The 27,447-nt window shown below is 36.0% G+C and overlaps 1 protein-coding gene across 1 annotated transcript in view; it reads right to left on the minus strand.

Annotated features, from left to right (window-relative positions):
- Positions 1-644: 644 nt before the first annotated feature.
- LOC129264393 (F-box only protein 11-like) overlaps positions 645-27,447 on the minus strand; it is a 51,416-nt gene continuing 24,613 nt past the window's right edge. Inside the window, exons 6-20 of the mRNA XM_064102726.1 lie at positions 27,146-27,356; positions 26,286-26,392; positions 24,736-24,847; positions 18,734-18,840; positions 16,958-17,095; positions 15,425-15,642; positions 14,173-14,353; positions 13,776-13,898; positions 12,794-12,956; positions 11,608-11,751; positions 10,631-10,849; positions 9,716-9,824; positions 8,812-8,910; positions 6,067-8,310; positions 645-4,948 (exon numbers count right to left, since the gene is read on the minus strand). Of these exons, the coding sequence (XP_063958796.1) occupies positions 8,181-8,310; positions 8,812-8,910; positions 9,716-9,824; positions 10,631-10,849; positions 11,608-11,751; positions 12,794-12,956; positions 13,776-13,898; positions 14,173-14,353; positions 15,425-15,642; positions 16,958-17,095; positions 18,734-18,840; positions 24,736-24,847; positions 26,286-26,392; positions 27,146-27,356 (2,061 nt within the window). The 3' untranslated portion in view covers positions 645-4,948; positions 6,067-8,180. The remainder of the gene's footprint in view (positions 4,949-6,066; positions 8,311-8,811; positions 8,911-9,715; positions 9,825-10,630; positions 10,850-11,607; positions 11,752-12,793; positions 12,957-13,775; positions 13,899-14,172; positions 14,354-15,424; positions 15,643-16,957; positions 17,096-18,733; positions 18,841-24,735; positions 24,848-26,285; positions 26,393-27,145; positions 27,357-27,447) is intronic.

Here is a 27,447-nt window from a genome sequence, read left to right on the forward strand (position 1 = left end):
GTGTTTTCCTTTTCTCTAGTTGCAATTTTCTGAGTGACAAAACATGATTTTTCTTCCATTTAGACATTTCTACCACTGATTATATAGACAGTTCCCTTTCTCTTTCTATTTCTCTCCCTTTATTGTGTTTCTCACTGGCATTCAATGAGATTTTGGGTTGTGATTACATGATTGTACATATAAAAAGATTAATTACTCTTGTTTTTCAATTTACTTATAAAGTTATTCATTTATCTTTTGCAGAGGAAAATAATCAATCCTTAAAAATTAAAGGAATCGTACAGATCTATTGCATAATCTGGAAAAAAAGAAAAATCGAATTTTAGTGTATACGAATGCATGTAATCACAACTCTGCTCACACAGTACAGCATATTTTTGAAGCCTGCTAATTTGAGAATTTCTGAAGCAAGATATTCATCTTGCAAACAGTGAACATGCAGAAAACTTCATTGTTTCCTAACTTATTGGCTTTCGATAGTTGAGAATCCTCTTTTTTTACAGATCGATTTCACATAATAACACAATGACTTTTTTTTTTATATCACTCTTCGCCGCATTTTTTTCTCCCTTGCCTTCACCCCTTCTCTCTCTTTCCATTCAAACCATGCTGTACAAGCAACATAAACAACACAAAACCAATAGTTTGAAAGGCATGAGGCAACCAGATTTATTTGGTGCTTCTCTACACAATGAGTTCAACGACACCTGGTCGCCCACATTTTTGAATATTTTTTATGTTTTTTGTCATCAAATGATGTGTATAATACAATGGGAGTGAATCTGATCTTTTTTTCAGGTAGTATTACTATCACAATCTACAAATTAAAATAAAAAAAGAAAGATACTGAAATAACATGAAAAAAAAAAAAAAAAAATGAATGAATGGCCCATAAATAGTAACTATATTGCATATTGATCATAAACTTAGCCCAAGAAATAGAGCCTTCTACAACACCATTTACAAATTTCTTTGTACAACAGAGGGGGAAAAAGAGTACACATTTGGTATCTAAGAGCATTTCAGTTGTAAATGCAAATTAAATTCAAGAAGATATAAATCGCACATCTCTCAAATGTTAATTTTCATGAAGGAGTGAGGAATATGCAAGGTTCTTTACACCTTTCCTGCTAATTGCAAGTGCATGTCCATCATTGTATTGTTAAAAGCCGTAAAAAATGAATACTACATATCATGAAAAAACAAACTATCAACAAAAGACAACACAAGGAAGCAGATCCAAACTTATCTTTAAAAAAAATGTAAAAATATGAATTAAAACGGGTTTTCTTCCACAATGGGTCATGTTCATCAGGGTGTAATTAACAAAAGAAAATTAAAATCATTCTTCCAAAGAGAAACAAAAATATTATTGCTGGAATTATTTTGGAAAAAAATCACACCAGACAGAAGAAGGGGTTTAGTGAAGTAAAGTGATTAATTAATATCTGTGTCATTTCTTACAGTATTTATCGTAAGATCTTTCCCTGTACCATAATAGGATGTTGCCATCAAATCTTAAGTTCATGTCATCATTTCATAGAGAGTAAATTCATGAAAACTTCAATTCCTTATTGCATGTAAACATGCATAGGGGTACCAATAGGCAAAATGAAATGAAATAAGAAAACTATAATGTCTCCCAGATAATTGTGCCCACTGCATGCGCCCGGCACAGTGGGCAAAATTGTAATACATGTAATTAAGAAGTTATTATAGGACAAATCCACCCCAAAAATTGATTTGAATAAAAGGAGAAAATCCAACAAGCATAACACTGAAAATGTCATCAAAATTAGATGTAAAATAAGAAAGTTGTGACAAGTTTCACTAAATTTTGCAAAACGGTTCTATGCACATCCTGGTCGGCATGCAAATGAGGGGACTGATGACGTCACCCACTCACCGTTTCTTTTGTATTTCATTATATGAAATATTTGAATTATCTTCTCATTGTAGTGTTAAAACAAATAATTATTCCTTCCTAAACATGTGGAATTACCATTGTAGTTCAGTCATGTTGGTCGTTGTAGTCGAATCTGTAAAAATTGAAATATTGTCTAATTTAAACAGTAATACCAAAAATAGTGAGGGACCTCATCGACTGTTGCATATCACTGAATTGTGCTTACAACTGTTTTGTGAAAAATAAGCAAAACTTCGAAATGTAATGAATTTCCTATATTAGCGTTGTGCTCGTTTGATTGATCGCGATTCAGATCAAATCAACAGTTTTCTGGGGTGGACTTCACCCTTCGGAAGTAATTACATTCATCTGGACTTCAAGAAAATTTTCAGCACGGACAATATCCTCGGCAGACAATTAGAGTGAAAACCTAGGTTTTGATCGGCCGAGGTGCACTGGGCCCAGAGACATAAAGCTCAGGGATCAATCATGGGGCCGATTTCTATGATTGCTTGCATTGATTACTGCATTTGATCAATCGCAAAAATCAATCACTGTGCCTTATGCTTATCGGTGCAGGCCGATTCCTGAACCTATAGCCTGGTTATATGATGAGTTGTTTGGTTCAGCTCATGAGAATAAAATAATTTACTATTAGAATCATATTTACTCGGAGAACAGAGACAGTGTTTAAGCTAATTACAGTACAAGACCATTGTGGTGACTGCAGGCAGTGCATTGTAATGTCATCAAGGAGTGTATGCTTATTATTAGCTGTCGTGTCAGTGTAAATCATATACAAAATATTTCATTTTTTATTTAAAAAAAAAATACAAAAAAAGACCATCTCAAATAACAATTCCAACACCAACACTAAAACCAACCAACCAATCTACTGACAATATTCAACTATAAAAAAAAAATACATTTCATGAATGTTAACAAAAGATTTCAATTCATGTCAAGATAAACTGTCAACAAGGCTTTTTTTTACACCGTTTTCACAATACATAAAAAAAAATGGGTTCGAAATAGTTGTAACAATAAAAAAGAACACAGAATAACAGACTCAATAATCTCTTGACGGTGAACATAACAAATAAAATGAACTGTACAAATTACTCATTCTCTTCTCTCCCCCATGGAATGCCACTATGTGCTGCCACCTTCTAAAATTAGCACCATAACAAATAGTTTCCACTATTCAAATAATAATAAATAACGATGGTAACAACAGAAGAAAAACAGCTACAAATCACAATCCTATCATTTTCACACTCTTCATGACTAATATATTAATAGAATATACGATGTGATCCGCTATCCTACCTGAAAAATGCCATGGGATTTGGCTGGGAAGCAGGCCCTAATCATCAAAATGCTTTATTTTCACCGTAAGTACAGGCATTAATAAATTTGACAGCTTCGGCAAAATTGGTCTTCATTATTCATTCATGATTATTTTTACTTCAATTATAAAGCAATATTAGTGTATTCAATCTTATTCTTCTCCTGACACACTTTTAAATGTTAATGAGAATTCTCAACTATATTTGTATAACTCTTTGTTTTCGGTTGCTCAAATGATTCGAGAAAAGAAAAATAAAGTTGTCATACATTTTCCACTTACAATAACAGCCAAGGAAACTCCAGTTCATTTGCGTTATTCCTTAAACTTGTCAAAAATAAATCACGAGTAATAAAACAACAGCCACGGAAACCCCAGTTCATTTGCTTTATTCCTTAAACTTGTAACAAATAAATCATGAGTAATGAAAATGAAGGTCATAAAAATTGTAGGGACATGAAAGAAAAGGATTGAGCTATACTCTAAAATACATGAAATACTAATAACCTGAGCTGGGGATCTGACAAAAATTGGCATTGGTCAGAGAATAATTTATCGAGTGTCTGGTCTGTGTAAAACAAGACACTAGGAATACTTGATAACTCCAATTTTTCCATAGAGTTGTATTAATTGCAATAAGCTAAACAAGAATATACAAATTACACTTAGCAAAAATATTTAGAAATCATTAAATCAGTCAGCTCAAGCAATGAGGCAAACCTTAACTAAAAACACCATCAGCTTTTGAGTTGAATAAGGGGAATTCTGCAGATCGTTTAGCTTAAACAAACAAAAAAACTCAATAATATAGTTTTGCAGCAATATTTCTTGAAGGACAGCAATGGGAATTCAATCTGATTATCATACAATGTATCAATATCTTAATAATGATAATAACAAGCATTTATGACCCACCACCTATGCCTATTCAAAGGCGCACTATATGTTACCCCGGCTTTTGAATTAGCATACAGCACTACAAGTATTCAGAAATGTGTATCAGTCTTATTCAAGTTTTGAACCCGTATGAAATAAGGTCAATCAGGGCCCCGTCTTACAAAGAGTTGCAATTGATCCAATCAATCACAACTATGGAAAGCCAGGAATGTCAACATCTGAAAATGCATGTTTTTTCAAAATATTTTCTAATTATGATGTATTCAAACATCCATGGTTTTCTTGAAAATTCAGTGTGCTTCTTTTTTGTTTACAAAGGACATTTTTTAAATTTCTTGTAGAAAATATTATGACAATACTGGATTTCCATAGAATTACGATTGATCGGATCAATCGTAACTCTTTGTAAGACGGATCTCTAGTCCTGATATCATTATCATCATGAGATGAAAATCTATCCTCTGACTGGAATGTCGCCCTTTTTTCATGTAAAAGAATCGTGTTCATTTACTAATGTTTTACTAATGATTCACTGATAATGGTGATCAATAAATTTGGGAAAGTGTTACAGCCAGGGGAGTCAAGATGAACATTTGCTGTGATTTTCATCGACAGATTTGCAATCGGCCAATCACATGCCAGGATTTCAATGGCTTATAACCAGTGTCAGGAGAGATCACTGATAAAAATAACACAAAACACCCCGCCCATTTGAATGTGTTACTATTAAAACAAAGAGGCAGCTAAACTTTGTCTTCTCAATGTTATATTGACCTGACATTACTTTAACCATGGACCTATCAGGGGCGGATCCAGCTTTTTATAAAGGGGGGGGTTGGGGTGGTATGCGAGGGAGCGTAGCGACCGAGTCCAAGCGAGCGGAGCGAGCGAGGGGGGAGGGTGTGGGAGGGGGGTGTCCCCCCTCCCACAGTAGGGAAAATTTTTGAAAATCTGTGTGTGAAAATGGCGTTTTCTTGCATCTAAAAAAGATAAGATTTTAAAAAATGGTCCCCGGATTTTTTTTTTGGGGGGGTTGCAACCCCCCCAACCCCCCCTCTAGATCCGCTTCTGCCTATTACGAATGGACATTCAACGAATCCCCTCCTTTGACCCAAAGACCGTCGCCGCTAATCCTTTTATAAACAGAGCGCTGGCAGCTGACACCCATCAAGCCGGTCGTAAAACACGCTCTCACTGATGGACAGCGGAAATCAATTGTACGCTGCTCCTACCCATTGCGATGTTGTTCGTTCACTTTATCAAAAGCAACGCGCAGCAGCGAACGTTAGCGCTATGAAAATGATAGCAGAAACAAGAAAACAGGCGTGCATAAACATATTTTTTACGTACATCGCTAACAACCGGAAATGAAATGCATTGACATCACCTTGCAGATCCGTATATCTACGGCAAAAAAAGCAGTTGAAATTTGACGAAAAAATCTGCGGAAAAACATTAAAATTTCATCTTTTTCGGACAGTACTGATGTCGATAGTAGCGCTTACCTTCGGTCAGAAGTTGATTTTCATTTGGGCATAAAATTCCACAGGATTGATGAAATTTAACAGGATTTTTTTTGATGGACAGACGACAATCGCACATTATAGACAGCCTAAAATAATGTACTGAAAAACCGGATATGAATTGCGCATTGCATTCTAGGTAATGTAGGGACTTTCCCTATTGGCAATCGGGGCTACAACATGACCGTCTTCGGTCGAAAGAGGGCCAGTGATCGATCGGTGACGATCATCGGCCGAAAGGAGCTTGTGTAAACAATCGCCCCGGGCGGTCGTCGTAAAAACCGCGTAAAGAGAAAGTTAAAGGTTAGACAGCAATTTTGACAGCTGGAAACAGGTGGTGGTCATAAAATGCTCTCGTTGAATGTCCATTCGTAATAGGTCCATGCTTTAACCTCCCACCCAAAGCAATCTAATTTTTTTTCAAAACTTTTTGGAAGACTCTTAAGTTGACTGAATGAATTTGGAGTCACGTGAAAGAGCAGGTTAGGCTGTATGATGCACTGAAACACTACTTTTCTTCCTTTAGAATAACTGAATCTGTAGTCTGTAGAAAACAAACACATTCATTTGCAGATAGAAGAATAAGACCAACATCAGATCTGATAGTAAGCCTAATAGTGTATGCTTTGCTGACTGTAACCATCGATATATAAAAACTGAATAGGGCTAGTTGTATGCTGTTGCACACATGACCTTGAAGCTACTAGAAAATTACTCCACGACACAACAGTATATGGGGCCACACAAACATGCATGCTTTGCTGACTGTGACAGGCCAGAGAAAGATGCATCATATTCAATATATCCAGTCTCATGCCACTGGAAAAAAGTATCCTTGAAATACCAAATGTACTCCGCTTTCATGTGAATAACTCTTCACACGGGGGAACAAGGTCCAAGAATTCGTAATTAACGTATTCCCCTAAAAAGCGTATACTGAAGTATCTCAAGAAAATCAGCATAATGGTAGATAATGAGGGCCTTTCTGCATTTTTTTTTTAAATCAAGTTTTACAGGGTGTTGGTCAATTACCAACCCTTTTCTGTGGTTTCATGATTGTGATTTTGGCAGTTCTAAACTCTGCAGCATAAATATGGATAAATATATATTAATAGAAATATAGAATCTTGACTTTGAAATAGCATTTTATCCTTTGTCATCGTATTCCGTTCGCTTTAACAAGAGAATACACATTTGGACGATGATACTCCTCCAATGGCGCTTAAATACATACTTGCAAATAAAGCAACAAAAAGGAAATGTTTAAAAGCCTTGCTTCGAACACGATATTAGTAGTCCAACCCCATGACAAAACTGTTAATGTTCTATTATAGTCTAAATGTCTAAATGGCAAATGAATGCATCATGCAAATATATGTAAAGATTCATTTAACAAATATTTCTACATTGAGAAAATGAAGAAATAACATAATCTGCAGGATAATTACTTCTGCTTTACTCCATCCATAAATCGACTCGGAGTAAGTATTTCACATCAAAATGAGACAATTGTGTATAAGAGATTAAACTCCTTTTAACAAGCACGAACTATACTCAACATAAACCATGGGTGCACACTTTCTATTCACTACTCAATGACACTTGACAAATTCAGACAAAACATCGTAGGCACCTCTGTGTCTTTTCTTTTTAAGCCATTCTTTTCTTTGATCACATTTAACCACCTAATAAACATTAACATGAGTTGCATGAAATCTACTAGTGTAACTGTACCACATACTTGGTGCAGTCGATTTTGGGTCCCTTGACTAAGACCCAAAGAATACATCTAATAATTAACCTGTCGTGGATAATAAGGTCATGTGAGGAAACCTTATCTGCATCATTCATTCTCAGGTCAGAGGTCACATCCAGATTGCATACTGTGAATGGATCCATATGTCTCTGGGCACTTTATCAAAAGAGGCCCTCTCCCCTCAACGTAACCTTCCTGTCATCATAACAAATTGTCCATGTGCTCATTTGAACATAACTGGCTTATGTAAAATAATACACAGAATTATGGTAACCAAAGGTCGATTGAGCTCCTTCAGATCGTGCTGATCAAGTGACTGACAGATAATCTTCACGATGGCCGTTTGACAGATCACAATGCATCCATATCCACATGGCAGTTTCATCCGCCCTTCAGGCAAGTTTTAATGATGAATTTTCAAACTCTACTCTCAAATAAGGTACCTCTCCTTCCCGGCTATTTGCTTCGCTCAGACGAGGAAATCTTCTCCAACTACATTGCATCGATCCAAGTGATCCGGTGCGGGCAACAACACCGATGCCTGGCTACATTCCGCTATGCACTCCGCGTTTTCCCTCCACGGTCAATTTACAAACAAAACTTTGGCATGGAACAAACACAGGAAACCAACGTCCAGTTAATCAACGTTTATCCTGGAAGAGTTCAGGGTTTCCAAGCACATCTCTCCTCCGAAACGAGTTCTCAGTTTGGTCTTGATTAAGTCATTTGTTCAGTTGTGCATAGGTCTTGTCAGTTGACCATGAGTGTGTGTGATTCGATGGGTGCCGCTGAGTCGTATAGGGTATCCGTGTCCTTGGTTGGTTCTCCCGCTAGTTGGCATTGCAATGACAATGTTCCAGCTCCGCAATCACAGAAAAACCTGATGGTAAACAAACACCATATCAAGATTTGGTAAGTAATGCAGTTTCAAAGTCTTGGTCAGGGCTGTAATTGTTCCATTAAGTGATGCTTTGGGATCTTGAATAGGAGACATCTATGACGATTTATTTGTATCAGTTGTTAGTAAGATGGTTTGAGAACTCATTAATGCAAGGGAATACACAATTACGGAAATCGTTCTGATTGCACCATCTAAACTCCTTTTATCGATCTTGAAAATTCTTGAAATATATATATATTTTCAAAAAGTAGTATTCTAACCTTTACAAGGAGATGCATTATTATCATTAATATGGACACTCCATGAAGGCTTGCCCCTTTATTCTCCAAAAAACAATGAAACCCATTTTCCCCCATATTTGTTTCAAATGTATGTTTAGGCACTTGTACTGTTAAAACAAATGGAACTTCAATGCAATGGCACTCTGTTTTCGTAACCTAGAACCGAGTTCATTGTAGCTTTGAAGAGCTGTGTTCTTACCTATCATGCGTGACAAATTCCACGTCATGACCAGCATGACACCTCCTAATACAGTTCACACAAATGGCATTCCTGTCTGTCGTGTTACACGTCTTACACCTGCAACAACAAACGTATATATATATAAACCTTGGTCATTAAAAGCTTTCCGAAGCTAACACACGCATCCATACAAGGCATTTGGGCCTCATAAGTGTTGCATGAAGCCAATCTGCAATTGATTGCAAATATCAATTACATATTTGAGATCGATAGATCAATCTTAACTGGAGCAAATCAAGGTTTATTTTCTGTTGTAAGAAGCAGACTAGCAATCATTTGTGATATTAAAAAAAAAAATGAATTGCCGTCAATTGCCGTCATTTTATTGCGATGCCCCCTTTTGACCAGCAAGGCTGGTAAAATATAATACTAGAAGCAAGGATTTACGGTACAGTTGTAAAGATATGGCAAACATATGTAAATCATTATAGCACTGGGATGAAAAAAAAAAGGTAATGAATAATTGATTTACATAACAAAATCATCTAAGAAATCATTTCAATTTTCAAATTTGTTGTTCATGTATTTAATCATGACTTTCTCTCTCTCGATTGGATGAATGAGAACGAGTTAACAAAAAGCATCAAAGTATACAATTACATATGGGCGCAATGGGTATTTTCCCTTTACACTTTCTTTCTCTCTCCCCCTCTCTCATTGTCTGTTGCCTTTTAGGCAAGATCAAATAAAATCAGAAGCGACTAAAAACTATAAAACGACAGAACACATCATAGCCAAGATGTGAAGAGAGTACAAAGTCATCAAGGAATATATTATTTTATAATCATAATCATTTTAATTGAAAGTTGTATCTTAAAATGAAATAATGAGATGGGATAAAGTATGAACATGGTAAATTTACCTGTAGAAGTCATGCATGGGATAGCTCGTATAGCTGGAGATTTTATATAGGCACCTTCCACACTTGACAGCTTTCTCAATGGCATTCTTATTACCGTGCACCTTGTTATCTGAGAAGGAAATCAAGAGAAAATTAATAGAAGAGAGATCATGCAATAATGATCATATCCGCTCAACACAACGGACCTGTTTACTAAATGATGGATATTTCATTTTTAGGGACCTAATGACCAGGTGGGTGTTTCAAAAGCTGTTCGTAAAGTTACGCATGACTTTACGCATGACTGGAACATTTTCTTAGATCATAAATCAATTGCATAGGGATATCACTGGCACAAGAAATGATCACCAGTCGTGCGTAAAGTCAGTCGTATCTTACGAATAGCTTTATGAAACACCCACCAGAACCAGCTGCACAGAAACATTGCTAGCACTAACAGAGACCCTGTTACAATTGTTGATGATGCAGTGATGCCTAATGTCACAACAACACGTTATCTACACCTTGAATCAATGTTTGGTATCACAATCCGAGAGATGTGACTGGGTCTATTGTTAGTGCTCTGTTAGCACCAACAATGTTTCTGTGCGGCTGTTACAGGCATTCCATCAACCTGTTTGAATGAATGAACTGCAATACTTGGAGAATCAATGTATATATATATATTACTTGTTGCTATGTCTGGCAAGTTCCTAGCAAGCTAATCAGGTTGCCGGGGACAACAAAATGTAATTCTTTTCTTTTTTAACACCAAATTTCGCCAAAATTTTCAGTGCTGTGCTTGCTGATTTCATCGATTTATTCAGATCAAATGAAAATCATCGAGTTCTGTGGACTTTGCTTTTGATAAATACTAGTACGCTTCGACAGGTGAGCCTATTCGCCTTGCATGACTGAGTAGGATTAATATTTCACCTTTCATTTCTGGATTGACACCTGTAGCAAGACAGATCCCGGCAAACTTATTGTTGAAGACAAGGTTTCCCTCAAGGTAGGCATTAGCATTGTTGGTAATCTCGATCCCCGCTGCCATGCCATCGAAGATCTTATTCCGCTTTAGTCTGGGATGACTCTGGGAGCTGATCAGGACACCTGCTTGCGTGTTGCGGAAGATCTCATTCTCTTCGAGGATGCCTACGTCGATTCAAACAAAATTCATTGCCAATTTATATTCATTAACATTCAATGAAAATTTAAAAATAATCTTATAATATTCAATTAAATGACATGATTTTCCCTTTAAGTTAGAGTGTAATAAACAAGTTTAAACAAAATGTTGAAAATGGGATTAAGTAGATCCTGTTACTTTTTAATAAAATGAATTTTATAAATGCTACATATTGTTACAAATTTTAGGCATTTCGTTTTTTTTTCTACCTGAAGGTAACCCTTAGGTTATAAAGCTTATTTTTGTATATTATGCCCATTTCATGTTTTCTTTTTAATAAAAAAATCTTATTTTCTAATATCATCTTGAAGTGATTCTGCCTGCTTTGTATACCTACCTGACAGATCATGAATCTGCTTCTAAAATAATACTACTTCGATATATGAAATGCATAAAAGTATCATACACACCAAATTATATGAGCCTAGGTTAAGTTAAACTGAAGTTATCGCATTTACAAAGAAAAGTTAATGGACGGACAGACGGACACCGAGCATGTGACCATAATACGTCCCATAGGACGGGCTTATAAAAAGTTTATGTAATTGAAAACACATACTGTATGTCCAGTACATTGGACAGTACCTACAATACATGGTAAATTCAAGATGGCGGCCAACGTGACTATAGTTCACATCTGCCGTTTCCCCTATGGTGGCCACTTTACACAGTTTTGACTGTACTTTGTGTGAACGTTCCCTCTTACGTCTACAATGTTTCTTACCTCGACCACCATTGAATATACAGATACCACCATCCCGACCGTCGTGTATCTTGTTGTAACGAAGATGAGGGTTGCTATCCGTCTTGATCCACACACCAGCCATTGCATTGTCAAAGATCTCATTACGCTCTAATACACCAAGACCTAGTATGGACAAACACATTCATACTCAACATCAATCAATGTAAATATGTTTTCATCATCAATACGAATCATGTACAACGGATAAATGTTGGAGCGTTGTGACCCAGTGGATTAGTCTTCTGGCTTTGAAACAGAGGGTCGTGGGTTCGATTCCCAGCCATGGCGTAATTTCCTCCACCAAGAAATTTATCCACATTGTGCTGCACTCAACCCAGGTGAGGTGAATGGTTACCCGGCAGGATGAATTCCTTTAATGCATGAGCGCTGAAAGGCAGCTCAAGCTGAAGCCGGGGCAATAATAATAACATCGCGCCTCGGAATAGAATATTTTGACATAGATGGCGCTATATAAATGCCTATTATTATTATTATCATGTACAACGGATAAATACACAGGGGTTGAAAATGAGAGGATGGTATCCAGTTCGTTATTTCACAAACTGATTTCTTTCTTTCTTTCAACTGAACTGATGAATTAATCACGTAAAAAATGAGTATTATCCCAATCAACAGTCACTTTGCATTCAATCATGAAGATATGTCATAGACTTCCTTCTTGGTTCAGGGAAGAATCGTTATTTGAGGTCATTGATAGATGGATGTCTTGTGATGATTCTGATAAGAGGATTTTTTTTTTTCAAAATAATTTTACGGAACTTCACAATGATGATAAGACCTCGTCTTATACAGAGCTCAAATAGATTGACATCGATTACGACTGTAATGTTGTAATTGATTTTGAATAGTTTACTTTTTACTATATACTCTACATAAAGGGCAAGAATGGAAATTTGGGTTAATGTTGTGAATGACTTAACTCAATCATAATTCAACCTTTTGTGAGAGTCTTGAATTATTACTATCTTCAGAATAAATTACTTGATTACCATTGACTTCAAAAGAATATCTAGTCTAATAAACATACTATTGCCTATGTGATTAAGATGTTTTTCTTAATTATTTTGTCAGGGGAAAAATTAAACATTTAAGTAATTATGTTTGCAGAGACCAAATCAAACTATGTTATATCTTTTATCTTTACCTCCATTGTAGACGAGGATACCACCATTCTGTCCTCCCCAGATCTTATTCCTCTTGATGATGGGATTACTACCGGTCCTGATCTGAACACCAGAGTACATGTGATTGAAGATATCATTGTCTTCCAGTGTACCGTGGCCGTTGTCATAGAAGTATACACCGACCTACAACAGATGGAGGGAGGGAGAGAGAGAGTGAGGCATGTTAGTCTTCCAATGCAACAACTGAAAATACAAGATGATTTTGAGAATACACAGGTCGATTCTCAATACCAAAGGCCAAAAGTCCCCGGAAAGAAAACTAATTTAACAGTGCTATATTATGACTTCACATAGAGAGAGGGAGAGAGAGAAAGATTAATGGATTCTCAATAGTTTCTCTGTGAGGGCTCACATGCTCGTTGGCAAAAGAAATTTGTTTCACTTTTGTGAGACCTGGCCCATGGATAACATTTGTTCTTTTACTCTCTTATTCTTTCCTTTTTTTTAAAACAATTTTATTCAATTATTCAAATTGTTAAAGATTTTTGTAAATTGATCAATTTCTCTCCGTTTTTTTTTAATCGTCTATGGCATCATAAATAATAGTAATAAAAAAATTAAAGAGAGAGAGGGTACGTGGAGAAGGTAGTGTAACATATTCAGTGATTAGCTTATTGTAATACTGTATTTTCTCAAGATCTGGAAAACTGAGATAATATAGAATAACATAGTTAACAAATTGAGCTACCATCAACTATACATGGGGATGTGAATGACAGCTGAAACTGTGAAAGCTCCTATACTTCTGTACAGACAAAGTAAACAAAAAGTTGGGAAAAAAGCTGAAATCAGCTGAATACACACCCCTAATTTACTGTTATACTGCATTTATACAGATTACAAGAAGAAAGAGCAATACAAATACCAAACTACAGAAGTAAATCTAGATATTTCAGAAAGAAAGGATTGAAATACTTCTAAGGTTAAGGAAGTTCTACTGACCTGTTTACCACTATGAATTCTGTTTCTCCTAAGCTCCGGACAGCTACCTGTTGTAACCCATACGCCAGCCAATGTGTTGCTGTAAACCTCGTTCTCTATGATCAACCCTTTACCTTTCTCATGCTATAAAGAAATTGAAGAAAACAAAATTAAATGATAAAAAATAATCAACATTCAATCATCAGATATTGCACAAGCCTTATTTCTTTTGGTTCATATTTCCAGTCATTCATTTAGGAGTGAAAAGTTCAGAATAAATCTATACAGCATTTTTCATGAAACTAGTAGTGTTTTCCTCTGATGATCGTAATAAGCTACTGCAAATCCAAGGATGTCCGGAAGATTTGTGCCAATACAGAACTACCATCATCACTATTAAAATCTCTGATGTACATACCACATAGATGCCGCCATGTTGACCGTCATGAATACGATTGTTCCTAATGATGGGATTGCTGTTAGTGCGAATCTGGATTCCCGCCAGCGCGTTACTGTGAATGTCGTTGTGCTCGATCAGGCCACGCCCCTCTCCAAATATGTACACACCTCCCTGGTGACCATTGAATATTTCATTGCCCCTAAAATAAAACATAGCAGTTTTTTGTTTCATTTTTATGTATTTTCAACGATCGGAATACAATGTGCAAAAAATTAATCATAATTCAAGGTAAACAATAAAAAATGATTAAAAAAATAGAAATTTTAAACATTATCCAATTTTAATCACATTTTTATTTCGGGGGGGGGGGGGATAGTTACTCTCAAATGAATGAAACATCACAGCCAGTAAACACACATTACATAAACATGTAATTGCCTCTAAACTGCATGGTAATAAAACAGATAGTGGCCTATATATTTAAGATTATCGAAAGTAGATGCAGTAAAGACTAATTCCACAAAAAAGTCTTTAAAACCAAGATTAACTGTCACTATATATTTAAGATTATCGAAAGTAGATGCAGTAAAGACTAATTCCACAAAAAAGTCTTTAAAACCAAGATTAACTGTCACTATATCATCATGGATCTAGATCTTGTACAGTTACACAAACTGAACTTTGTGAAATCACGAGACATAAGCAGCAAAACGATCACACTCTAGACAGCAAACACAGATAAGCACACGTGGGACAGTGTATTATTATTGCTTGGGACCATTTGAATAACCTATTCCCACGGTTCAATGTACCTTTCATGAATGGACTATTAGATCTTTACTAAAATGTTTGTTAGCTGTAATGAACAAAAAAAATTTGGATTGGTCAATACTTATTTACCTTGTTTTCAGGTTTGATATGAAAGAGCTACTTGATCTATCTTTACATGGAGATCGAGGGTTGCTTACGCACACAAGTGTCATTTGATTATGATGTACAATGTTCTACTGTCATTTCCTATCTTTATTTAATTATTTTCATTTTATTCAAATATATTGAGATAGGAAAACAATATCAGGACAGTGTTTCACATCGTGGTTCTTTATTTGTAAAAAAGTAGAAATATGAAGGAAAATTGGGGCCATCAAGCACATTTTTTTGGTGGTCAAATATGAATTTAAAATATTAGTGTGCAGGTTTCACTAGGGTCGGTTTGGTTACGCCAAACAAAGTTCAAAGTTAATTCTTTCAGGATAAGCAATGATCTTACCGTATCGTTGGATCGCTGTTGGACGTCACCCAGACTCCAGCAAAGGTATTGGAATGGATTTTATTCTCTATGAACTCTCCTCTACCGTTTTCATGTACGTAGATGCCACCGGTCTGACCGTGGTGGATCTCACAATGAACGACGGTTGGGTTGGCTCCGGCCTTCACCTCGAAGCCCGCGATACGATTGTGATGGATGTCACACCGGTCAAAGTAACCCTGAAAATAACAATCGCATATAACTTATTTTTATAAAAACAGGTTAAGGATCAGAGCCGTTTACTAAACAGTTCGGGAGTGTGCTTTTTATTTTGCACAAAATTATGCACCAATAGGCACTAGATTTCAACACGAGAGCAGCAAAAACATTGCATATGTTTCTAACATATACAAACCCAGTGCTCTGCCCACTATAGTGCCCAGAGCACAAGATAATGCAGAGTTTTAGAAGAAAAGACTATATGAGGTAAGGTTTACGTGACTGCACATATAAAGGCACACACATTTCATCTTCATAGTAGTGATGTCATAAAGTAGGCCATGCAATACTTCAAAATCATGCAATATCCCAATATATTTATTAATATTGTTAACCCATTTTATAAAACGTATAATGCAGAAGTTTAATGGCTACGCAGGCATCTTGGGTGCTTACAATGGTGCTAGAGGCACTCAGCAAGTCGTGGGCTTCTTGCATCGTCCATAATATTCCTCTACATTTTTTGTATCATATCAATATCACACTCTTTAGTGATTTGAAATGTCAAGATAAATGTTTGCAAACTGACAACTAATACAAGTGAATTAAAGGGGAATCCAACATGAGTAAAAAGTTGTTTTAGAGGAAAAAAGAAATATCAGACAAGTTGACAGGTGAAAGTTTGAATAATATCGGACCAACAAAGAGAAAGTTATGAATTTTTTAAAAGTTATAAACACTGGCAATCACTGGACACTTCAAATTGGCTGCATTTTTTATGTCATAGTGATGTAAGGCAAGGACTACTCTTCCACTTACTCCAATACGTAAAATGGCTTACATGTCATTTTTTCAAAAAGTTTTACTTCAAATTATGTTTTTCTTTCATGAGGACATAAAACAATATACTACCTGGTTTATATTTTGATTACTGCCCCAGGGGAATAGGTACTAAGGAGAAATCCACAAAATCCTGATAATTAAGTACATGGCCTATGGGATAGAGGTCCTTGCCCTTGTCATCATTTACTTACCCACTTGCCAATTTGAAATTCATAAAGTCTTAGGGATCACAATTTTAAAGCAGCCATATCTTTCTTATTGCTTGTCTGATTTCTTTCAAACTTTCACCATTCTATTTATATTATTTTTCTCTTTTCCAACACAACATTTAATGACCAAGGCTGGATTCCCCCTTTAAGTCCATATTAAGCCATTTTTTATTTAGGAATCTTGAGAGATAGAGATAGTCAAAACTAATGTTTTATTTCATATGATCTTCATGAAATCTCAAAATGATTTTGGATAGACATCTAGCATCATGATCCTCCTTACCATGCCATTATCAAATGTAAAGACACCCACATCTCTGCCGTGGTGAATGTGACTACGCCTGATGATAGGGTTTGCATAGTTCTTCACCCAGATCCCTGCCAATGCATTACCACTGATCTCGTTGTCAAGGTAAAGACCCTGAAACATAAACAATGGAGAAAACATGATGATAGTGATGGTGGTGGTGGTGGTGGTGGCGGTAATGATGAAGATGTTTATAATAATGATGAAGGCAATTATGATGATGAGAATGATGATGGTGGTAATGGTGGTGATGATGATTATAATGATGATTATGATGATTATAATGATGATGGTGATGATGATAATGATGAGGATTATAATGATGATGATGGTGATGATGATGATTATAATAATGATGAAGGCAATGATGATGATGAGAATGATGATGATGGTAATGATGGTGTTGGTGGTGATGATGATGATGATTATAATGATGATGATTATGATGATGATGATGATGATAATGATGATAATGATGATGAGAATGATGGTGGTGGTAATGGTGGTGATAATGATGATGATGGTGATGATGATGATTAAAATGATAATGATGATGATAAAGATGATAATGATAAGGATGATAATAATGATGTTGATGGCGATGAAGATGATAATGATGATCACAATAAAGATTACTCAGCAGTAAAATCATAATACATTCAGAGTAAAATTGTAGCTGGGGTATCAAAACCTTCCATCTAAAAAAAGCTTGATTTTAGAGTTCTAACAGATTGAGAAGCAACCTTCTTTTGCCTAAAACGAATTCTCTCCAGATTTTTCTGACCCGATATCATTAATTTTTTTTTTGAGATATGAGGTTTTAACATTCCTGCAACAAAATACTAGCAATACACCATTATCATTTATGTCCAACAAAATTATTTCAATCAGTTTCTCATAAAGGGCATTTTTTCAAATTGAATTTTCAATTTCAGGTCTGGTCTTGCAACATAAAGCTTGGAGATCAATAGTGGGGCTGGTATCAGCGAATGATTGCATTGATTATCATGTATGATCAATCGTAAAAGCCAGCCTCGCGATCGATCTCTAAGCTTCATGTTACTGGGTCCTAGTATGAGATCTATGAACAGGATAATTTACAGATGGACCTTCAAGCCCCCCCCCCCCCCCTTCTACTGCATGGCATTCAACATGAGTCATGTAAATATGACAAAAGATACAAATGACAAGCCTGCATTGCGATGAATCTCTTAATAGGCCTTTAAGGTCTTTGAGAGCAGCTGCATCAAATATAGCATACATAGGGTTGCCATTTTATACAGTTTATCGCTGATAATTCCTCTGTTTATTTATAAAAACACTTAATTGAATTGATTATTGTCACAGTAACTACCATCACCATGAAGAATGTTAAATGATGAAGCATAAGCTAAGATACGTTGTAAATTTAACTTCACTGCAGCTAAACACTTGGGCCCGTATTCTGATAGCAGGTTTAAAGTTGTGGTTTAAGTATGGCAAGCCAAAAGTATCAAAATTTTTATTAAGTTGTATGTTTCTTATGTTTGCTGTGCTCTTTCCTGATTCATCGATGGTGAAGACAATCATTTATATATACTTCCTAGACAATTATGAATGATTTGAGAGCCAAATGAGCTGAAGTATGATATCTCTACTGTTAGTGATGTATGTAACAATTGGCTATCCATACTTAAACCACAACTTTAAACCTGAGTTTAAGTTAAATCAGAATACGGGCCTTGAAATCTATAAACACTGAAGTATTTTCACCTCTGCATGGTCATTGATGAAGAGTCCGACGTTTTCACAATCGCTGATGACGCAGTTCTTGATGGTAGGTAATGCTCTCCTTCCGCTCACACTTACTGCAGCACCCACTGTATGCAGAACAAATAGGAACAATACTTGACAATGGGTTGTCATGTAAATATGATTGCAATGTGGGACAACCACTTTTTCCTAAGATTGACACAATAGAACTGGCATTGTATGAGAGTTGAAAAATTGAAAAAAAAATAGAAAAATTATCGATCGATGAATCCCAAGCATAATGAAGAATAAAGAGAAATCAGTAGAGGAAGAGAGGGAGATGGGGAGGGGAAGATGGGGGTAGGGGAGGAAGAGAGGGAGATGGGGGTAGGGGAGGAAAAGAGGGGGGGGAGATGGGGGTAGGGGAAGAAAAGAGGGGGAGATGGGGGTAGGGGAGGAAGAGCCTACAAGGCAAGGAGTGACAGAAGGGCAAGGTGGAACTGTCAAGAGAGCACCCGAGACTAATCGCTAGTGACAAAACCGAGGTACAGCAGGTGAGAGAGGGCTCAAGTCTTTGTAATTAATCCCATAGCAGCTCAGTTGAGTGACTTGACAAATTTTGGAAGAATTACAGCACAAATGGATGAAGAGAAATGACGCAGAGAACCACCACAACATATCGCTTATTTAAGGGTTGGGAAGATGTTGCCAGTCACACCAACAAAATTGACTCCAAACTGACTGATGATCTGTCATTGGTAATAAAGTAATAGCTTTTGTCGGTCTGGGGTTGTTTTTCCGATGTGACTAGAATTAATCAATCTTCCTATAGATTTTAGTAGAAAGTATGTTGAGGTAATTTATAAGGCATAACGGGGAATTTGAGGTAGAATAGAATGGAAAATACAATGTTTCATCATCATTATAAATTTTAGAAACCTAGCTTAGAAAATGTATGTCATCTAAATCAAATAGGCTACATGTACATCTGACCCACAATCGACCTACATTACATCAGGACTTTTGAGAGTAATACAAAGAGATTACAAGATAAACTAGACCAATGAAGCTTAGACACTTTCCAGCTATATCAACACGAATTCAAAGCATGGTGTGAGCTGTTGTTTTACATGTACATTTAATAATAGCTCATCACATCTCAATGTCACAGAGGATTTGTAAATTGCATTGCCAGGTAACAAAGAAAATGGCAAGGCAAAGTTTAAATCTGCTGTGATTTAATATATTTTAATACTTTGCATATGAACAATACAAATTTCTCTATTATCATTACCAAAATCAATCAGTCAGGTCATTCATCTTTAATAATAATAATAATATAGGATATTTATATTGCGCACATATCCACCTTGTTAGGTGCTCAAGCACTCCTATATTACCCGGCTAAGCTAGGCGTTCACAGCGCACACAGCTTCTTGAGGAATTACTTCCTACCGGTACCCATTTACCTCACCTGGGTTAGGTGCAGCACATTGTGGATCAGTTTCTTGCTGAAGGAAATTACGCCATGGCTGGGATTCAAACCCGCGACCCTCTGTTTCAAAGTCCGGAGACTAATCCACTGGGCCACAACGCTCCACATGTAATAATGTAATGTAATAACATGTGTAATAACATGTACGTATATCACATTCTATATAATACTGCTTTTCAATAACTATCTCTACGGCAATCTATAACTAAAAAACAAATTACTCTGCTTTCACAGGTCAGTCTTAACCACCAACCATTCAGTAATTTGTCCACAATTTGAGAATTCAACAAATGTACATTTGTGCATATATAATTTATCTATTATCATTATAAAATGGTGATATGATATGGAATGGATCATAATCAAATAGCTGAAATATATCATGTGACCATTTGTTTATTTTTTATTTTTAGCTAACAGGCGAAATTGCTGTGATTGGTATTAATAGTTCGAGGAGAATGAAACCTTTGGAATGAGATAGCTTGTGTGAAAACAGAAAAATCAAAGAAACAGATCAACTAAAGTTTGAGAAAAATCGGACAAATAATGAGAAAGTTATGAGCATTTGAATATTGCAATCACTAATGCCATGGAGATCCTCCCATTGGCAATGCGACAAATATGTGTGATGTCACTTGTGAACAACTCTCCTCATTACTTAAGTATATATTTAACTTAAATTGCCTCTTTTGTCACATCTATCAGTAGATCATGTGTTCTTTCTATAGGAAGGCATGTAATACAGATTTTTATAGAATACATCATGGATAAAGAGCTTGTATCACCGTGAGAAAAAGCAAAATGAGACATTTTGGGGGTATTTTATAGTCCATCAAAGGGAAAGTTGTTCACATGTGACATCACACATCCTTGTCGCATTGCCAATGGGAGGATCTCCATGGCATTAGTGATTGCAATATTCAAATGCTCATAACTTTCTCATTATTTGCCAGATTTTTCTCAAACTTTCTTTGTTCTTATTCTTTGATTTTTCTGTTTCGACAGAAGCCTACGTGTTCCAAAGGTTTCATTCCCCTTTAATCGTTGTATTGTTTGGTCATGGTTTTTGATGAGTATGTTTTATCAAATAACAAGGGTCCCCCTCACTATCATGTGATACGTTTTGCTCGGGTGTTAGAATAATAGTCACACACACTTGTTACCGTTGGAACAGTCCGAATGCCCTTGGCTACACCTCAGGCATATTAGAAATGCTAAGATACCTTGTGCATTTAATTCTTACTAATGCCCTAGATGATGTGCATTATTGTATACTAATTCATTTTCATTGCATCTGGGTCCCATCTTACACAGAGTTATGATTGATCCGATCAACCTCAATTTGATCGAAATCCATCAATGACATAATATCCTCTACAGGAAATTTCAACAATGTACTTTGTAAACGAAGAGAAGAACAGTGAATTTTCAGAAAACAATGAATGCATGAATATACATCATGGTTAGAATATATTTTGAACAAACATACATAACAGATGTTGCATTGCTGGCTATCCATAGTTGTGATTGATCGGATCAATCGCAACTCTTTGTAAGACGGCCCCTGGGGGGCGTTTCATGAAAGGACTTGTCGGACGTTTTATCCGACAAGTCCCATTTCATCCGACAGTTACCATAGTAACAGTACCTCTCAGCCAATCAACAATAGAGAAAGATGTCAGATCTGACAACTTGTCGGATGAAAATGTTGATGAAACACTCCCCTGATCTATTATTTTATCATTTATTCTTTCCTACATGTTCATTCAATTATCAATCCAATAAACATCAGAAATATTTGCATACATGTAGTTTACCTCAATGTATTTCATAAATACATCAGCATTAAATACCCCAAAACATGCTTTGAATTGTTAAAGAGCTTTTGTATGGAAGCCATTTTTTTCATGAGTTTAGAATCTGATATGCTTCCTATAATCACTGCTGATAGTATCACTTCCTGTAAATAAATAGAAACTGAGCATATAGGACAGGAAAGGCATGATCAAATGATCTTCACTCATTTCTATCACAACAGAATAACAAATACTCATAAATGATAATGAATACATATATTTATGCAGAAAACTCTTAAATAATGCATAAATATTTATTTAGATATAATTATGCATAGGTGCACGTTGGAGGGCTATACAAAGTCATGAATATTTCAAAAACTTGTTCAAAACAATTCTCAAAAAGCTTAAGATTTAGTTGTCAATATAAACCCATCATTAACTTTAACAAAAAAAAGTATACAATAGGATTGATGACACTTGCAGCATTACAGGTGAAAGCTTACCAAAAAAAAGAGGTAAACTTTTCAGATTGTGTACCTGAATAAAATGTCAAACTATCTGTAAAAGCAGTTGAACTACTACAATAAAAACAATATTACAAGTTGGTAAGTACATGTAGATGAATATAGATACATGTATGCTGCAGATAACATTGCATTTCCCTATTAAAGGTAAATGCTAGCTTTGGTAACGATATCAAAATGAGTTCGTACAGAATCCAATGAAATGACCACCAAAGTGTCTGTTTGTATAAATAAAACGCATGTGCCAAAGGATTCTGGAAGAAATTGTGTAATTGCTGAGAAATCAACAAATAAGCACAGGATTCGGGTAGAGCGTCGGGCCCGACGCTCAAAGCAATAATTATACACGGTCCCACGTGCGCTTATCTGTGTTGGGGGAGTTCAGTCTGAACATTTTTCAGCGTAGATTTCAAGATTTCACAAAGTTCAGTTTATGTAACTGTACCAGATCTAGATCCTCGATGATATACTGACAATTAAGCCTGGTTTTACAGACCTTCTCATGAAATCATTGTTTACTGCAACTACTGGAATTTCTCTTTAAAGGGAAATAATTCCACAAATCTGGAACAGCATGTGTAGTATCAGATTCTGATGTGATTTTGTTCATTTGGGCATACTCCGGAAACAAGGAGTATGTAAAGATCAAACAGGAATGTACCAGTGTATTGAGAAGCAGATGTAGTAAACAAGACAAGATGGAAAAGAAAGAAAGACAGGAGGGGCAAGAAGGACACTTAGATCATTAACTCAACAACTCCTTCAAGTACCCAGACTAAGAACTAAGACGCATGGCGAAAGGTCCTTCTCCTACAGTGCCCCAACCCTTTGGAATTCCCTCCCCAGTACTCTCCGATCACAAAATAATCTTGGACTTTTCAAATCCCAACTTAAAACATTTCTCTTTAATGAAGCATTCAAATAGACTTTTCCCAATACTTATGCCACATGTAACTGATTAATGTTGATGTTGTTTAAGTGTTATTCTAAGTAATTCCTTATGTTGTATAATTTTATTTCTGTAAAGTGCATTGAGAGTCCTTTCAGGTCTGAAATGCGCTATATACAGACTGCATTATTATTATTATTACAAATGGGTTGCAGTTGTTGACTTGTAAACAAAAAGCTACTTCTGTTTCAAACAGTGTCAAAAATCTATAGCTTCTAATTTGTAGCTCTTTTCCATTACACCACATCACTATAGAATGATTGTACATAGAGCTGCCAACATGATCAAGAACATTTCAGTATTTTAAAAGCTGAAAATCAGTATTTTGGTGAGGAAGTCAGTATTTTCAAAGAAATGCCATAGAACACATAAAACTGAAACTTTATATATCATTATTTCGCATGAACCCATCAGGAGTGTGGAGTGAGTTGATTTTCAACTATGAAGGTCACACTATTACAGAAGAGGAGTAAATCATTTTTCATTAATAAATAACTGAAAATCAATACGACTTTGCAGCCCTGTGTATATCCACTGTTTATAAGCAGAATGTTTTACTGGGACCATTGTATTTCTTCCCATTTGGAGGAAATACATTACACCTGTGAGAGTCGGCTACTATTCATTGAGCCATGTCTTCACTTTGTACGGTAGCAGCAAGAAATGAATGGTTTCTCCGAGTGTCAAATGGCTAGTTTGAGGGCAGGAGGAAATGGTTGATTTCCTGCTCTAGGTCCATGTACAATCATCAATGTTTCTTGATAGATAGATACCGTGACGGTTACTTCTCGCCTTCACCTAAGTGTGTCACGCAAACCACCCACATAAAAAAATTGTTATTTTACTCAAGTTGCATACAAGATTATTTCCTGTAAGACAAGATTGTTTAACACGGTTTCTTCTGAATTAAATCTATTAAGAAATTAATCCTCTCGACGAGTAATCTAATTTACAAGTATATGATCAAGCAAGGACGGAGTATTCTTTCAAGTGCTTTTGTGGTTCATAATGACCTCTCCTGTTTTTAGAACTTTACAACAGGTTCTTTTCCTGATCTCCAACCCCCATTAACTCTGCAAACTTGAAAAATATATCATATTATAAATGATTAAATTCCAAATAAATTAAGGAAAAGTATATGGATTATATCGTCGGTAGGTATTAGTACGAGTTAGCATACTTTGCATGAATGGGTCAACAATGGAAATCTAGACACATCCAATAAACTGATTCAGATAAAAAATGAATGACCTTACCTTGCGATCTACTCCTTATATTACAGCTATCGATGGTTGGCGAGCAGTTGGCATCAACCTCTACACAGGAGTGCTTGTGATGTGGTTGATTGGAGTTGCTTTCGGGATTAAACTACAAAGAGAATGACCCATCCAAGAATATACAGATTATACAGATTTCAAGAAAAGGCAATACCAATTCATGTCTTGTTTCATCATGTTCACTCACTCTTGCACGATGTACATTGTCTATTTGGTTGGTTGTACGCCAGCAAATACGAGACTGATAACATTTTGAACAATGCACACTGAGGCCCGTATACTGAAGTCAGGTTTAACTTAGACCATGGTCTAACTCTGTGCTAAAATTATGGGAAGCCAAAGGTGTCAAAATTTTTAATAAGTTGTATGTTTCTTATGTTTACTGTGCTCTTTCCTGATTCATCGATGGTGAAGACGATCTAGTTATACTTCCTGGACAATCATGAATGACTTGAGAGCCAAATGAGCTGAAATATACTATCTCTACCAATAGTGATTTATGTAACAATTGGCTATCCATACTTAAACCACAACTTTAAACCTGAGTTTAAGTTAAACCCGACTTCAGAATACAGGCCATAACGTCCACTTAAACTACCTCTAAAACTGCACTCTACCCTTTGGTGGACCTATGAAGTCAATCATCTACAACATAATGAAAGTCTGATCAAATAAAGAACATTGAGAGGCTGTCACTGAGGATGACTTACTCCACCTAGATCGTGGTTATTGATCATTGTTTGATTATTGATTATTTAACAATTATTCATAATCAATTACATGAAGCAAACTTGGGCAACCAGCATTTGCATATCATCATAATCTCCAAAATCAAACTCATCCTTACTGTTATCTTTTTTTATGGAGGCATCGTAGAGAGTAGATTGATTAAACAGAAAAAAGTAAAATGCAGAAGTGTTGTGTACATGTACATCTGCATAAAAGGATTAACCATATTTCGACCATAATCCAGATGCATTACATAACCTTTCTCATTTTCATTTTCTTACACAATTAAAGAACTAATCAAAAGATGGATATTGATACGAATAGGCAAGCATAGAAGCAGGGTGCTACATAAGCACTTGCCCGATTGCCCGGGGCAAGTAAAAGTTAGAGTTGGGCAAGTGTTTTGAAGCAAAAGACCAAAACTACTTGCCCGAATTGGGCAAGCAAAATTCTCACGTAAAATGACAAAAATTAGGGTCGATATGATATTGACCCTAATTTTGGTCATGGCAGGCAAGAAAAAATCACTTTGGAAAAAGAAATGCAATAACAAGGTAGATCAGTTCATGTCAAAAGAGAGAAAAAGGTCAATGGTTTATAAAACCGCAATAGACCTACATGTATTTTCTTTTGAAGAGGTAAAACTTTATTTCAGGATTTTTTTCGGGCAAGTGAAACAGATTTTTGGGCAAGTATATTACAACCATTTAAAAATTTACTTGCCCAACTGGGCAAGTGCTTCTAAAAAGTTATGTAGCACCCTGCATAGAAGAATAACATGAAGAATGCATGTTACTTACCCTAATACTAATATAACCAAGATATGCATCTTCACATCCTTCAATGAACCTAAACGTAGACTCTTTACTGTTCTCTACAATCACACTGTCTGGAATGTGACCAGGAGCTGGAAAAAAAAATAAAACAGATGAATATCAAGTTTACCATGGCGATCAGAAACGTCTTTAATAAAAGGGAATGGGGAGCTTAGAAAGGGTGACAGAAGTGAAGGATCTGAGCATGCTCTGTCCAGTGGGAATTTCAGACTGAGCATGTGCAGAATGATTTTTTAAAAAGGAAATCTTACGTACCCAATGCCTTCCATTGTGAGCTTTAAAAAAAATCCTTTTCGTATCATTTCAAAGAACAGGACTCCGTCTTACAAAGAGTCACGATTGATTCCATCAATCTCGAGTATATGGAAATCCATAAACATCACAATTTTTTCTTCAAGAAAACTATGAATGTATGAAAATACATCATATCTAGAAAATATTTTCAACAAACATACATTTTAGGTGTTGACGTTGCTTGATTGGGTTGTGGTTGATTGAATCTATCATAAGTCTTTGTATGATGGGGCCCAGGGGTCAACAGTAATGGTAGAACAGTTTCACAAAAATTTGCTGATTAGCATTTTGTTAAATATTTCGTTGTGTTGCCAATTAAGAGTGTGAAATGATTGGCTAAAATCATAATATATTCTTCAGAAAAATTTCTACACACTGCATTGGGGTTGGTATCAATTCTCAGCATATTTTTCTCTCTATAATCCCCAAGTAACTGTTAACATTAAAGGGTAATCAGGAACTGTACAAGTGTAAAAGGAGACACTTTACTGCTATGGGTTAACCCATCATCAATTATGGTCAATACATACCAGCTCCTAATATGCAGACAGGTGTGTCTATGTACAGCCACTCTCCGGTATAAACACCCTCGTGAACCAATATCAGGGTGTATTCGTTACCCTCCACCGATGACAGCGCCTCGTCTATCGTGTCGTAGTACTGGATATCACGGCCTTTGAATAGTTCAGGAGAATCATGCATGTAGGCGGCATAGCCTGGCTTGACGTGGACAGCTGAGTACTGAGAATCGGGTATAGAAAACATGGGATAAATGGCTACTCACTCCTTTATCAATCCGTATAATGACATTGGCATTATAATCATTATTCAC

Source organism: Lytechinus pictus, chromosome 7, assembly GCF_037042905.1.
Source record: "Lytechinus pictus isolate F3 Inbred chromosome 7, Lp3.0, whole genome shotgun sequence".
Classification (NCBI taxonomy): domain Eukaryota; kingdom Metazoa; phylum Echinodermata; class Echinoidea; order Temnopleuroida; family Toxopneustidae; genus Lytechinus; species Lytechinus pictus.